The 16,702-nt window shown below is 41.5% G+C and overlaps 2 protein-coding genes across 2 annotated transcripts in view; both read right to left on the bottom strand.

Moving 5' to 3' along the window:
• Positions 1–14,610, bottom strand: part of abcc8 (ATP-binding cassette, sub-family C (CFTR/MRP), member 8) — a 61,841-nt gene extending 47,231 nt beyond the window's left edge. The window contains 3 exon segments of the mRNA XM_034685363.1: positions 7,239–7,380; positions 10,837–10,996; positions 14,236–14,610. Coding sequence (XP_034541254.1) covers positions 7,239–7,380; positions 10,837–10,996; positions 14,236–14,256 — 323 coding nt within the window. The 5' untranslated portion in view covers positions 14,257–14,610.
• Positions 14,611–16,288: 1,678 nt separating this feature from the next.
• The window catches only part of ush1c (Usher syndrome 1C), a 30,128-nt gene continuing 29,714 nt past the window's right edge, over positions 16,289–16,702 (bottom strand). Inside the window, exon 26 of the mRNA XM_034685361.1 lies at positions 16,289–16,507. Within this exon, the coding sequence (XP_034541252.1) occupies positions 16,495–16,507 (13 nt within the window). The 3' untranslated portion in view covers positions 16,289–16,494. The remainder of the gene's footprint in view (positions 16,508–16,702) is intronic.

Here is a 16,702-nt window from a genome sequence, read left to right as displayed (position 1 = left end):
ATAAAACAAAGCAAATGTCACGTTTTTTTATTTGAGTTACTGTAAACTCTGAAAAAATCACATCGGTGTAAAGACGCACTCTGTATTTGAAGATCTCTCAGAGATTTAAGAAAATGTAAACTGTCTTCCTGCATGGCGATGTCTATTATGATCAGCGATGTCTACAACGTGGAGTTTCTGAGCAGCTGTGTCGCTCTTTTTGTTCGGTTTGTTTTCACTATCGGGAGTTTGCACTCCTGCTAGCTAGAGCAGGGGTTCTCAAACTTTTTGGAGCCAGGGACCCCTTACAGGTGAGAATATTGTCCATGGCCCCCTCATAATTGTAACACATATTAAGCACATTAGTGATGTGTCATGATCAAAAGCTGCGGCTCTGAGAGCCGATGCTTTATAGTGAATCAGAAGAGCTGGCTGGCATCAAGAGAGAGCCGGCTTCCAGTTTTTTCCTTTTGCTGCTTAGCTCTCACAGTGCTCAACCCCAGCTCTGCTCACAGCAGAACTTCGTTTTGATTGGTCAGCATGGAGGCCATTCGGCCAATCATATGTGAGGATATAGGATACAGGTGATGGAGGGGAGGCTGTGTATCCTGGCTTCATCTGTTCCTTCAGAGAGCGTCTTCTTGAAGACTGGGCAAATACTCACTGAGAGGAGAAATCGGATCAGCCCATCACAAGCTGAGGCATCTGATTTTTCTCAATGCCAACCTGAGGACATTAATAATGTTTGCTTGAGTTTGGTTCTGTTTCTGTTTACCTGAGTTGGTTCTGGTTCTGTTTGCTCGAGTTTGGTTCTGGTTCTGTTCTGTTCTGGTAGGGTTCTGGTTCGGTTCTGGTTCGTTTCTGGTATGGTTCTGGTTCGGTTAGGTTCTGGTTCAGTTCTGGTAGGGTTCTGGTTCAGTTAGGTTCTGGTTCAGTTCTGGTACGGTTCTAATAAGGTTCTGGTTCGGTTCTGGTTCGTTTCTGGTATGGTTCTGGTTCGGTTCGGTTCCGGTTCGGTTCTGGTTCAGTTCTGGTACGGTTCTGGTAGGGTTCTGGCTCGGTTCTGGTTCAGTTCTGGTATGGTTCTGGTTCGGTTAGGTTCTGGTTCAGTTCTGGTACGGTTCTAATAAGGTTCTGGTTCGGATCTGGTTCGTTTCTGGTATGGTTCTGGTTCGGTTCCGGTTCGGTTCGGTTCTGGTTCAGTTCTGGTACGGTTCTGGTTTAGTTCTGGTTCGGTTCGGTTCGGTTCCGGTTCGGTTCTGGTTCAGTTCTGGTACGGTTCTGGTTCGGTTCTGGTTCGGGTCTGATTCTGGTCTGGTTCAGTTCGGTTCGGTTCTGGTTCGTTTCTGGTATGGTTCAGTTCGGTTCCGGTTCGGTTCGGTTCTGGTTCAGTTCTGGTACGGTTCTGGTTTGGTTCTAGTTCGGTTCGGTTCCGGTTCCGGTTCCGGTTCGGTTCTGGTTCAGTTCTGGTACGGTTCTGGTTCGGTTCTGGTTCAGGTCTGATTCGAGTCTGGTTCGGTTCAGTTCGGTTCTGGTTCAGTTCTGGTAGGGTTCTGGCTCGGTTCTAGCTCGGTTCTGGTTCAGGTCTGGTTCGGGTCTGGTTCAGTTCTGGTTGAGTTGATTCTGGTTCTGTTTGCATGAGATTGGTTCTGGTTCTGTATGCTTAAGTTTAGTGTTGGTTCTAAACCTAACCCTAATCCTAACCCTAACCCTAATCCTAATCCTAATCCTAATCCTAACCCTAATCCTAACCCTAACCCTAACCCTAACCCTAATCACAACCGTAACCCTAACCCTAATCCTAATCCTAACCCTAATCCTAACCCTAACCCTAATCCTAACCCTAACCCCAACCCTAACCCTAATCACAACCATAACCCTAACCCTAATCCTAATCCTAACCCTAATCCTAACCCTAACCCTAATCCTAACCCTAACCCTAACCCTAATCACAACCCTAACCCTAACCCTAATCACAACCCTAACCCTAACCCTAACCCTAATCCTAACCCTAACCCTAATCCTAACCCTAACCCTAACCCTAATCACAACCCTAACCCTAACCCTAATCCTAACCCTAATCCTAATCCTAACCCTAATCCTAACCCTTACCCTAACCCTAATCACAACCCTAACCCTAACCCCAACCCTAATCCTAACCCTAATCCTAACCCTAACCCTAACCCTAATCCTAACCCTAATCCTAACCCTAACCCTAACCCTAATCCTAACCCTAATCCTAACCCTAACCCTAACCCTAACCCTAACCCCAACCCTATCCCCAACCGTAACCCTAACCCTAATCACAACCCTAACCGTAACCCCAACCCTAACCCCTAACCCTAACCCTAACCCTAATCACAACCCTAACCCCAACCCTAACCCTAATCCTAACCCTAATCCTAACCCTAACCCTAACCCTAATCCTAACCCTAATCCTAACCCTAACCCTAACCCTAACCCTAACCCTAACCCTAATCCTAACCCTAACCCTAACCCTAATAACAACCCTAACCCTAACCCCAACCCTAACCCTAACCCTAATCACAACCCTAACCCTAACCCCAACCCTAACCTTAACCCTAATCACAACCCTAACCCTAACCCTATCCCCAACCGTAACCCTAACCCTAATCACAACCCTAACCGTAACCCCAACCCTAACCCCTAACCCTAACCCTAACCCTAACCCTAATCCTAACCCTAACCCTAATCCTAACCCTAACCCTAATCACAACCCTAACCCTAACCCTATCCCCAACCTTAACCCTAACCCTAATCACAACCCTAAGCCTAACCCTATCCCCAACCGTAACCCTAACCCTAATCACAACCCTAACCGTAACCCCAACCCTAACCCCTAACCCTAACCCTAATCACAACCCTAACCCCAACCCTAACCCTAATCCTAACCCTAATCCTAACCCTAACCCTAACCCTAATCCTAACCCTAATCCTAACCCTAACCCTAACCCTAACCCTAACCCTAACCCCAACCGTAACCCTAACCCTAATCACAACCCTAACCGTAACCCCAACCCTAACCCTAACCCTAACCCTAACCCTAATCACAACCCTAACCCTAATCACAACCCTAACCCTAATCCTAACCCTAACCCCAACCCTAATCACAACCCTAACCCTAACCCCAACCCTAACCCTAATCACAAACCTAGCCCTAACCCCAACCCTAACCCTAATCACAACCCTAACCCTAACCCCAACCCTAACCCTAACCCTAATCACAACCCTAACCCTAACCCCAACCCTAACCTTAACCCTAATCACAACCCTAATCACAACCCTAACTCTAACCCTAACCCTAACCCTAATCACAACCCTAACCCTAACCCTAATCACAACCCTAACCCTAATCCTAACCCTAACCCCAACCCTAATCACAACCCTAACCCTAACCCCAACCCTAACCCTAACCCTAACCCCAACCCTAACCCTAATCACAAACCTACAATAACCCCAACCCTAACCCTAATCACAACCCTAACCCTAATCACAACCCTAGCCCTAACCCCAACCCTAACCCTAATCACAACCCTAACCCTAACCCCAACCCTAACCCTAACCCTAATCACAACCCTAACCCTAACCCCAACCCTAACCCTAATCACAACCCTAACCCTAACCCTAACTCTAACCATAACCCTAACCCTAACCCTAACTCTAACCCTAACCCTAATCACAACCCTAACCCTAACCCTAACCCTAATCACAACCCTAACCTTAACCCTAACCCTAATCACAACCCTAGCCCTAACCCAAACCCTAACCCTAATCACAACCCTAACCCTAACCCTAATCACAACCCTAGCCCTAACCCCAACCCTAACCCTAATCACTACCCTAACCCTAACCCTAATCACAACCCTAACCCTAATCACAACCCTAACCCTAACCCTAATCACAACCCTTACCCTAATCACAACCCTAACCCTAATCACAACCCTAACACTAACCCTAACCCTAACCCTAATCACAACCCTAACCCTAATCACAACCCTAACACTAACCCCAACCCTAACCCTAATCACTACCCTAACCCTAACCCTAATCACAACCCTAACCCTAATCACAACCCTAACCCTAACCCTAATCACAACCCTTACCCTAATCACAACCCTAACCCTAATCACAACCCTAACCCCAACCCTAACCCTAATCACAACCCTAACCCTAACCCTAATCACAACCCTAACCGTAACCCTAATCACAACCCTAACCCTAATCACAACCCTAACCCTAACCCCAACCCTAACCCTAACCCTAATCACAACCCTAACCCTAACCCTAATCACAACCCTAACCGTAACCCTAATCACAACCCTAACTGTAACCCTAATCACAACCCTAACCCTAATCACAACCCTTACCCTAATCATAACCATAACCCTAGGATCAGGGTGAGAATTGTTTTGTAACAGAATAAATGCACACAATTCGGCAATTATAAGGCTTCTCATAAAACACCGTACGTAAAAGGGTTTTCAACACAAACCATTAGTTTTTGCAAAGTTAAGGTAAAATATACGGCTACAAAAGATCCTAAATTAAGAGCCGTTCGGGAGTCGAAAAAGCCGGCTCTTCTTTGGGGGCCGAGTCAAAAGAGCCCAACTTCCCATCACTAAAGCACATGCTTACTACCATTTGCACTCTTAGTTGCCCTTGGAACTATTTGTATTGTAAAACGTATCAATTCAGACCTGTACCATAGTGATAAACAGATAACACTTCAATTTGAATCAAGTAAATACCACTTGTATACTTTAAAACAGAGGGTCATTTCATTCCTTGTGGACTCAACATGACAGCATTTATACTTCAAGTAATTGATCTTAAACGCTTTCAGAAAATGAACAATAACAAGACTCACATATCCCTTCAAGCCATCAAATGGTATCATAACAATGGTGTATATGCTGTTTTGTAATGACACAGCACAATTTTATGATTTACTAGAAATGTATTCAAATTATTTCACGGACCCCCACACTATGGTTCGCAGACCTCCAGGGGTCCCAGGACCCCACTTTGAGAACAACTGAGCTAGAGTACGGTAATTGAGCCAAATGTACCATAAAACATAAACAATATATATACCCCCGTTTTCTGTGAATGCATGATTATGAAGTGAAGGAGAAAAGATGTGAGAAAAGTTTCGCAGTGTCGCTGTCTTTTCGGGCACAGCGTGCACTCAACTTTCAATGAATGGGGATGTGTTTTGTTAATAGGGTCAGGTCAAACGCAGCCATGTTGGAATTATTTTCCAGGACATTTTACTTTTTCTCCCATTTTCCAGGTTTTTTCCAGTACTGGAAAACTGGTCAACTGTTTTCCAGGTTTTCCAGGACGTGTGAGAACCCTGATTTACACAGTGGGAAGCATCAACAACCAAACCTGGCTCTTAAGCAAAGTTCTGAAATCAGGGTGAAGTGGTGAATTTATGGAGAGCTCCTCTATTCACTTCAGTAACAATCACTGAGGCTCCAGGCTGCAGAAGTGGCTGATAGACAGTGGCCTCAATCAACCCTCTCCATTTGTAGATGATTAGGACTGAAGTCTGTTAATTCTGGAAAAAAACATTCATGTGTGCATCTGCAGTACCTGCATCATGGAAATGCCTTTATAATGTGTTTTTTTGTATTTGAGCAAATAAAGTGTCTTCTGTCAGTATATACTGAACCATGTGTCATATTTCTTCAATGGACAACAACTGGACCAAGAAAATGAGAGAGAAAAGGGTACTAAGAATCAGGCTTCAAAGAACAAGGAGGTAGATGCTGTGGCTGTGACTCTATCTTTGTGAATAAGCCTTATGACTGAAATGTGGACTTTCACTTTATGTATATCACCTAGATTCAGCAAGTAATATTTTGGCATCGATTCATTGTAGTGAAATCTTGCCCCTAGGTTTTTGTTAGCTTCAACTAGCTTGCAGATGTCTCTGTTTTCAAGTATCATACTACATATTGTCATGTTACTAAGACTTCCTGTCCTGTATCCAACTAAAAGGTTGTTCACCATAGTGATAAACTACAAAATGTATTAACTTTGTCCTTTAATTGAAGAAAAACTGTACTTTTTTTTGCTTGACTTAGCTCCAAGACCTTAGGGTTTTGACCATAGACTGTATAAAATATGGACGTAGTATCTGTGACGTCACCCATCTGTTCCTGAGAGCTGTTTTGAAGAAAATCGACGGCAGCAGCCATATTGGAAATGCGGAACTCAACTAGGCAGAGTGTGACGTAGTGTGAGCCTCTTAGCCAATGGCTGTGTGTTCGCGACCGGGAGTCACGTCAGTCATGTCCTTATTTGGGCAAAACTCATAATCTTAATATCTTCTTAACCGTCACGTTAGAAAAAAAAATCACCCCCCGTACAGTGTGTGCCATTAGAGAGATTAGCTTTGTAGGGCCAAGACGTTTTTTGTACCAGGCTGTAAACATGTTTATTAATGCTGCAAAGATCGTCTTTTTCCCATTCATATCTATGTGGTTTCCGGTGTTTCTGCAGCCAGCCTCAAGCGGATTTTCGATGTATTGCAGTTTATAGCACTTCCGCATTGGCTTCATCATTTGAGACTGGAGTTTGCCGCTTGGTTTTGACTGTATGTTAGCTTGTCGTTAAAGCTATCTACCTTTTTTCTTGTTTGAAATTAATAATTTGACATAAAAAATAAGGTTATAAAAAAATCACAAAACTGAATAAATACCTATTGAATTAAGAATGCCCAGAAAAACAGAGGACAATATACTTACCCGATACATTTGGAAAAAGATGGTCTCACAGTAGTCAAGAATTTGATAAACTTTGCCTTGGATTGTTGATGGAAGCTCAGACTTTGAGCTTCTAGATGATGAGGAAATAGAGAAGCATTGTGCGGAGTGTAGTTTCACATAGCAAGATAGCAGAAAGTATTTGTTTGGCCAATAGGGATTCAGTTTAATTGGTACTACTTTGGTAATTGGTAATAAGTTAGCTGGTGTGATAAAAACCTGTATTAGCTTAAACATTTTCACATAAGAGGGTTGTTTTTTTCAGACAGAAGTGAGTGTATCTTTGTAATTAGGTTATTCATTCCTGCAAATGAAATTGTGTTCCTGTTTATTTAGACATAAAGTGTATTACCTGACCAACAATGAATATGTCATAAGTCGGGAATTATCAGAACATTGAATGAAGTTCTCAAACTTTTATTTGTATGGACCTCAGGAGGATGTAACTTATAGTGTCCAACATACCCATCAGAGACGATGCCTTCAGCAATCTCACAGACAAGGATGAAGAGCAGCACGAAGGTAAGGAGCCAGCGCAGGTTGTGTCCTGGAAAGTGAAGCCAGGTGCTGTGATGAATGTGGACCTTCGAACTCTGGCTTCCCCAGCCTCAGATAGGAGACAGAAAATTAGCAGTTTTAACGCAAAGTGGCTGAATGGCTTGTAAGTATACAGCGAAATAAACGAGATACCAAGCACAGGGTGATACATTGGTTATGAATTTGAACTCAATAAGGCCTTGTGCACAGTCCTGACATAGCACTTTCTAGTCACATTACAACCTTAAGCATCACAAGCTTCATGACAAGCTCTCATATTCACATTATGCTGAATGACTAGCAGCAGGTACATTCATGGGATGAGTCTGCTGTGAGAAATGGCAGCCTGCCAGAGACCACTTCTTATTAATAGTTCAGGAAATGTACGTTATTATCACTGTCATTACATCTACAATGCTTGGCAGACAAGGCAATGACAGGAGCTGGATGGCTGCCGGCCTTAAACCTTTGATCTCAACTCAGGTCGTGATATATCTGTAATCCAGACATTAAATTACAATTTATTTCATTAATGCAAGCCCCTTCTGTCATAAAACACATCTCATCTATTAATACGATTACGGTAATGACTCCTCTGCTGTTGGCACCTTAGCTGTTGGACAGTTTATCTCACTGTGAAGTGCTGGCACAGGCTGGCAGTCACAAACAAACTCACTCATAAGCACACACACATATTCAAGCACACAAACACCAATGTACTGCATATTTTTCCTTAATCTGCATCATTCTCAGACAAATACATTTATACCATCTGCTCTAGTGTTGAGCAAGATAGTTCAAATCAACATCACAAATGTTCTTTATTGTTAGTTAATGTGCAGAAGTCCCGCAAGACTGTTTCTAAATGTGAGGAAATGTGTTCCAATGTTATGTTTATCTTCACTGAGCAAAATTTCAATGACTCAAAATTTGTATTCTAATTATGTCAGTTTTCCATTATAACTTATTGGGACTTATTTATGTGGCCAACACCAGTTGATAGTAACCCATATAGTGAGTTTCCATTATGTTACTTTGCCAGTACAGAAGACATGAGACCTGAAACAATAAGTCCATTTAACAGAAACTATTTGGTCATTAATTTATTATTAACAAGAAATTGCAGCTTTTTATCAATATTGTGTGTCTTTAATGTGATAATACATTTTTCAGTTTTTGACAACTTGTAATTAGTAGAAAATGTGTGGGCTCTGGGAAAGTGTGATTAACATTTTCCCCCATATTTTAGCATTTAGGAGACTACATACTGGTTTTAAAAACTAATTGATTCATTAGTATTCCTTAATTTATAATGAAACTAACCCTGCCTTCATACTGCTGGTGTTGAGCAAACGGTCTGTATAAACTGGTTTTGTGCTTGTACCTGCAGCATCCCCTCTATTACTCTTGATGTGATGAGCCAGCACATGAGCAACACATAATCCAGCTGCAGGGCAGAATATAGTTTAGTAACTGGACTCCTAAAAGGTTCTTTCAGGTGACTCAAGGTTGCCAGAAGGATTTTCACACCCGGAGGTATTTCTCTGCTGACAAGGTTGTTAATGAGGGCAGCACAGCTCAGGGTAACATAGCAGAGATAGTCAATACAGCAGGTTTGAGACAAGGTATCTTTTATATTTTCCTCCAAGAGCTCACTTTGACTTCTACTTAGTGTTTTTTGCCTATCCCTACTTGTCAAGTCTGACAAATATTACAGATAAGTTGAATTGTTGGCAGCAGTTCCAAGAATGAAAATCATTAATGAAGACAACCTCATCAGGGTTGATAGAGACAAAATAAGACTAAAGCCCAGCCATGCTAATGACTTGATAAGACTAAACATGCCAAAATGTGATTAGCGATAACTCTAACATGCTAATTAGTTAGCAAGTATGTTGACCATGTTCAAGAACAAAGTGTTTAAGTATGCCAGCATTTGCTATTAGCAGCAAAATCTTACTGCAGCTGAGGCTGATGGGAATATCATTAGTTTTCCAGATTTTGGTCATAAACCAAAGTACTGGACAAACTACGTTTTAAAACACAGATGTTACAATGTTACAATGTGATTTAGCAGATGCTTTTATCCAAAGCTACGTACATATGAGAGCAAGAACAACACAAGCAAAGCTGTAGACAAGAGGAAACAAGAAACAAGATGAGTACGAGTAACAAAGTGCTTCAAGTCCATTTGGATGCAGGTACTGACAAGCAGTGTAAAGGCAATGCACAAAAGTAAATAAGAATTTTTTGTTTATTTTTTATCTATTTTATTTTAGTAAAATAAGGAACATCTACAATGAAGCAACCAAACATGTAAGACCTTCAATTATCATCATCAACAATTAAGTTGTCATCACCACAATAATTACCAAGTACTAAGTGCTGGGTCACTCAAGAGCTTTAGATGCAGTCAAAGGAAAAGTTCAGGGATCAACACTGTGATACCAATTTCTTCACTTTAAAATCATGTGGATGCATTTAAAGTATGTGCATCTAATATTTGAAATCCAACAATGGCGGCTTAATAGTGGCATAATCTGGGGACAACTGGAAAGGTTCACCCTCTAGGCACCATGAAAATCTGCACAACTGATGAGGCCATCTAACAGATGTTTGGAAATCCTAGTCAAGGCCAAAGTGGTTGATTAATGGACCAAAAGGCTTACATACAGATTAACACCATCAATCACAAAACCATGATGTTGGCATGAATATAAGAAGCTGTAATCTATTACCACATAGTTGTGTCAGGTACAACAGTGAAGTATGGGAGAATATCATACAACACAAAATCAAGAAACACCAACAAAAATATGGAAAAGAGTTGAAAAATGGAAGCACGTATTCAAGCATGGGAATTAATTAAAATCAGACTAAAAACAGACACAAAGAACCGCTCTCAAACCAGTAGTGTGGAGTGGTACAATTCTGATGACTTGAAATAAAAGTAACTACCTGCTTTGACACTGGATGCACACACATGTTAGACTCACACATTGACAGGACAGGGCAGATGATGAAGTCATGTGTGACAGAGCAGCATAGAGCAGGAATGTTACACAATGATGGTGACACTAATAGACTGGCAAGGTTCCAGGAAGAGAGCAAGAACGTGTAACCTAATGCCAATACACTATATTTCATCAGGACAGTCATATTTGCTTGCAAGAATGCTTGCTGCTCAGAAATACAAGTGTCCTACCAGGAGACTTTACTGCTGGCTATGGGACAGTGAACACCTACTCAAAGGGTGTTTTTACACAGGGAATGACAAATACAGTCCAACAAGCTAGTTAAGTGTTTGGAAACAGGGGGTGAAAATGTGTGCTAATTAAAGCTTTCTTGAAATAAAATGGATAAAAGATGGAGAATGAACTAAGAAGGGCAGAGCATGCAGAAGCCAATTAACAACATTTCACTTCCTTGTGTGTTAATGCTGACACATCATCTGTGTGTGCTGCATGTGTAGTCTATGCAAGGAGGTGCAAAGAGGCTGAAGACCTCACCTCCCAACAACACTCACCGATGAAGAGAATGGGAAAGGTGATAAAGAGGAGGAAGACATGTGGCACCACGTTAAGCGCGTCCAGGAAGCAGCCGTTGTTCAGGACCCCCTCATCCACGTTGTAAGCCGAGTTATTCTCGTTCCCACAGAACGCCAAGGACATGGTGGAGCCGGGACTCTGCAGGGAACCGGCCAGAGGAGGAGAGCAGGAAGACAGGAGACAGAGGGAAGACAAAGAGATTTCAAACAGAGGCTCTCAGAGCATTTTGTTTTTAAAAAGGGACACTCTTGACGTCTTCAGTAGATCCTGTTTTTTCCTTAAGTGACCTCCTTCCAGCTCCCGCTCAAATCCTGCTGCCAAAAATCAGATCCAGTGAGGAAGAAGAGACAGAGGGAGGGGGGAAGAAGGGGGTCAGAGTTAATCACAGTCCTCTCTTCTCAGGCAGTCTAAGCAGCTTCCCCGTCCATGCTGGTGAGAAACATCTGCATCCCGTCTGTCTGCGGTCCTCAGACATCCTCTATAACTGAAGCTTCACTCTCACACGGCTCCCGCTGCACAGCTCCACAGGAATGCATTCAGACACACTCCCGTTGCTTACACACACACACACGCACATACAGCAAGAGCAGCAGTGGCATTCTGCAGTGCACCTGCTATTCCTGTCTCTTTGCTATCGGGAGCTCAAAGTCGTCCTTGAATGAAGAAAAGAGAGAGGGCAGAGTGTGCAGGGGGGGAGCCGGAGGACTGATTCGCTGAAGGTAGGAGGGCGAGTGCAGGAGGGACAGTGAGTGATGAAGAATAGAGAGAGGAGAAGAAGCAGAATGAAGGGGGAGCACAGCTGCTGATGGAGCAGTGCAAACGTTACAAAAAGGTACGTGTGAAGCATGAGCAAACACTGTAATCTAAATTTTTTTCTAGAATTACATAACTCTTCCCCTCAGTCATGTATTACTTTACTTGACTTTATATCTGCAAGAAAACAAGGAGCTCTGAATAACTAGGCTGCATAAATGAAAAATAGTGACATCAAATATTAATGCATTCCCCAGATGGATGCATTGTGTGTCCGGTCCTGCGGGGAGTAAAGAGAGCTCTTGCTGCAGCCAATAGCAGCTGGCTTGTTCAGAGGGATCAGAGAGAGCAAAGAGCAACATGGGAGCAGATTCTGATAATCCGTCAGACTCGTAGCCTTTTCTTAGTGGTTAAAATGAATTGTGTTTAATGTAAGCGCCGCCCCATAGTGACCTTCACATTATCACAGCAAGGAGATAAGCTTAAATGTAATGAGTAGTTTACATGAGTGTTTATACACACAGTCATCTGCTGTTTTCACAGATTTGAACTGATTCATTAAAGTTATGCAAGAACGCATGAAATCATCATGTGCACAGCAGCTTTTCAGTGGGTATCAAAGTATCAAAGTTTGGTGCTGTCACTAACTAATATGACACCTTGACTCGTATCAGTCATGACAAATGTTATCTCAGGACCTTTTACAAAAAGAGCAGGTCTAGACTTTTTGTGATATTATTTCAGAGACCCAACATTAATCCCCTGTGAGCAAGCTTTTGGCAACAGTGAGAAGAAAACACTTCCTTCAACAGGCAAAAGCTTGGAGCAGAATCAGACTCGTCACTGTGCAGCCATCTGCCAAGACAAGATGAAAAAATACTTGTTTTTTATGTACACAAAGAAAATAATGTCACTATTAAATAGTTCCACTACCGTGTGACTGCAGGTTTGCAATCAGCATTTGGTTATGTCCTTCCTGGAATCCATTAAAACCATCCATGAGAGACATTCAGATGCCTCTTTTCATATAAAACACTGTTTACTACTAACCTTATTGCATCTTATTTCAAAAAGACCAGATATACTTTTAACTATTTAAACACTCTCTCATTCTAGCAGCAGTGAGGAACGTAAATAGGTATAATATATGGAGACATGATGGAAAAGGTTAGTATAAATGTGGCTGAATTGAATCAACTTTATGTTGTCAATGATATTTACAATGCATTTTCTGTTTGAAAGTGTCTCTTGGCGGGGATTTAAACTACAGTATAATATTTCCCTCAGACAAAATCCTGCAGATCTGCAGATCAAAGAAACAAGTGGTCTATTACAAGAACCGTCACCAGCTATGCCAAGATTTCTTTGAAAGGCATATACAGTATATATATGATCTTTTACAAGGCAGTTGTAGTTGAAGTATGCAGCTCTGATATTCTCTAAAGGTCAAAAATCTTTTGGGGGGCAATGAAATGTATATAAGAGGAACAGCAGGCATAGCTGAAAGTGAAGAGATTCCTGTTGGTCTTTCATGTCATCACCCAGTATGAAGAGTTCACAGCAACTGCTGTCATGTCCTCTGACTTTCTGTCACCCAGTCATTATATGCTTACTTGGAAAATCTCCCTCATACCAAATGACATTTGGGTAAAACTGCTAGGCTCTGAGTAAATCAAGCCAAGGAGACTTTTATTTTCACAATTATCTGCTGATGACAGTGACACAGAGCAACCAGATGTCACGTCAGCATGATTTCCCAAATTAAATAAGACAGGATTTTTACATTACCAGTATCAGTGGGTCAACTAATGACTTCCTCCTGCATTGTGCCTGTGTTTCTATCATCTTTTCATTCAGGATAACTGGCCAGCTTACAGTCTGTGGTGGCCTACATCAGAGATTAGCCCTGTCCATCACGCATCGCCTGGGGAGAGTGAAAACATCAGTGTGTGCAGAATAAAGGAGGATGAGTGGAGGAGCAGCAAACACTCAGAGAGACTTCGGAGAGGAAAAAAAACAATACTTATGCAACAGAAATTTAGGACGGTTTAGTTGAGAAGAGCTTGGTGCACTGCTGGAATGATGCATTTCTAAAATCATATAGTCAGCCCTGAATAGAGCCTTCTGTGTGGCTGGCATTGTGATGATTTGATCTGTAGGAGTAAAGTGAGGGTTAGAGGTGTTCGATGAATCATGCATTGACTCTTTCTTTCTTTCTCTCTCCCTCTCACCTATTCACAGAATGAAACGAGGAGGGGCTGCTTTATGAGATGCTCTCCATCTGACTGGCAGTAACAGTTTGTTATCACTATGTAACAGCATCTCCAATACTTCACACTCCCCCATAATTCGCGTGAGGAAATGATCCTAGAATGAATCCCAGTGATATATGATCACATTACAGCTCTCACGGGATCCATTGATCAACTTTGACCTAAAATGACTCACAGCATCATTAAATTGGCTTTATGTGTGGTACAATTATGTTTATAACATTTATGTGAATTTACTATTTACTTATGCGTAATTGGGTGGTACATCACGGCTTTATTAAATGCTAACAAAGCTGAGTGAAACTATCGATTGGTGTGGTTGACCAGGTGACACAGACATGAAGCACTTACCGGTTTATATCGTGGGATCATCGTGTTTCCGCGGTGGTTCCCTGACTCCTAAAAAAACACCTCTTAAAACTGTCACATCCGAAGCAAAAGAAAAGAAGTGAAGTCTTCCAAACTGCAGTTTCTCATGTGTTGACAGAGCAGCAGACTTCTCGCAGTCCCACTCGTGTTTGAACATCCACGGCGCACACGGTGAGGGTGGAGGCAGGGAGCTGTCCACGGTGCTGGACCCGGGGACCAAGGAGGAGGAAAAGGAGGAGGAGGAGGTAGAAGAGGGCAGATCTTCCAGTCAAGGCCACTTTTGGTCTCAGTGTTGTCGCGTCGGTCGGTGGGTTAGTGTGGCAGGGGGCGCCCAAACATACACAGCAGAGGTCGATACGACGCTGAAAGTAGCAGTAGTCACGTATGCCATCATGAAGCTGAGTGGATTACTGCACACAGACGTTATATAACAGTGAAGTGGGATGCTGTACAGCCAACAACACATGTAACATTATATGACGAGTTGCTCAGCCTCTTTTTTTGACGAAAACATATTTACCAGCATCACTTCTTTGCTATGCTTACAAATCAGCTGCAAGACATCTAATGACAATCATGCTCATTTAAAGCAGAGTTATGAACACAGTTGAGACTCGCTTTCCACTGAGTAGCTTGATATTCATGAAGGAGCACTGTTGCCCCCTGTAGACAGTTAATTACAGAACTGGATGGATCTCCATGCTTTAGGTTCAAGGATGAAGAAATAATGTGAAAAAAAACAGACAGCCAGTGATGAAAATCTCAAGTAAGCTGGCAAAGGCGAAAAGACACTATGATTACTATAAGCCTCTTATAAATGAGCAGAATAGCGTTTATCAACCTTTAAAATAGCCTTACATAATAATGATCTTTATTTAAACTCGAACATCATTGAGTGAAGCCCTCATTTACAATGACGTCGAGCATATAAAAGAAACATTAAAATGCATGGCAAGCAAATAAAAGATAAAATCTTAAAATAATAATGATCAATTAAAAACAGACAATTAAAAAGTTAAAACCATTGAAAATTAATGTTAACAAAACGTCAGTTAAAACAGGTACAATCAGAGGTTAAAATGTTTAAAACTGATGATTTAAAATGACTAAAAGAACGAAATGCATTCATTTTTAAAGTCCTATGAAGGGAGTTCCATGCAAATGGTGCAAAAAAGCCAAAGGCAGATTTTCCCAGCTTTGAATTAACTATAGGAACCTGGAAATTGAGCCAATTAGTAGATCTGGTGTTTTTTGCTCCAGAGGACCAAACTAGCATAGAAGATAAATATGACGGTAGCATCCCAACAAGTGCTTTATAAATAAACAGGTATGAATGTAAATCACGCCTTTCAGTCAGAGAAGACCATCCCACCTTATTGTACAGGATGCAGTGATGAGTATTGTAATGATCACCAGTAATACATCTCAGTGCAGAGTGAAAAACAGCATCAAGAGGTTTTAAGATGGAGGCTGAAGCATGCCTGTAAAAAATGTCACCATAATCAAGCACAGATTTAAAAAAAAAAGGGGTTTCCTACAGTGGAGAGGAAAACAGGATTTGTTTCTGTAGAAAAAGCCAATCTTTTGGCGAAGTTTACCGGACAAATTTAAAATATGACATGATAATAATCATGCAAATCGTAACATGGATTAAAATGAATACAATCTGCTTTACTTAAAAAAGTGTTAGTGTGTTCTTATTTTACCACTGACATCAAAACCTTCCTATGTGTGTAATGTTGAAATAAAAAAAATCAGAGGAACAGATAATCTGTATGCAAGACACTCAGTCCTGTGAGTGTGAGCAGGATGTTTAATGGACTCTAGAAAGGCAGATTACAGAGCTGCTATTGATTACTGTGTGTTTTAACTCTGCCTTTATTGCTAGACTGACAGATGAGACACAGGTCTGAAGGAGGGAAAGGTCAAGATGGCTGTGTGTATTTTTAAGTGAATGAACATGTTCAGGCTAACATTAGGTGAGGAACATTTCAGGACACTTGATTAAATCATAAACAACACCAAAGACAGGGGATTGTCGTTTGAATGGAATCAACATCAAGTATTTATTATAGGAAAAAATAAGAAATAGTAAAAACAAAATGACATCATCTGATCTTTTGTTTATCGGAAGTAAAATTGACAGGGAAACTGAATTATTTTATTGTGCTGGAGAAAATGTGAATCACCAATAAAACACTCCTTTATCAGTCTGGTTTTCTTGGCAGGCTGTTGATGAGTCTAGAAGAAAGTTCTGCAAAAGACGAAATAATAAACGTTTATTGTTACAATGTATCTGTGCATGTTAGTGTTAGATATAAGATAAGAGCTAATAGCAGTTTAGTTTCAATAAAAGGAGTTGAACCTAATATTTAAAACTGTATCTCCACTACAAAAAAAATCCCCAGAGATGAGGAAGTTAAAGGAAAAGCTCTCCAAAAGTCTCCTG

This window comes from Notolabrus celidotus, chromosome 6 (genome assembly GCF_009762535.1).
Source record: "Notolabrus celidotus isolate fNotCel1 chromosome 6, fNotCel1.pri, whole genome shotgun sequence".
Lineage (NCBI taxonomy): Eukaryota > Metazoa > Chordata > Actinopteri > Labriformes > Labridae > Notolabrus > Notolabrus celidotus.
Note: the sequence above shows the minus strand (reverse complement) of the source record. Positions and strands in the feature narration are given on the sequence as shown.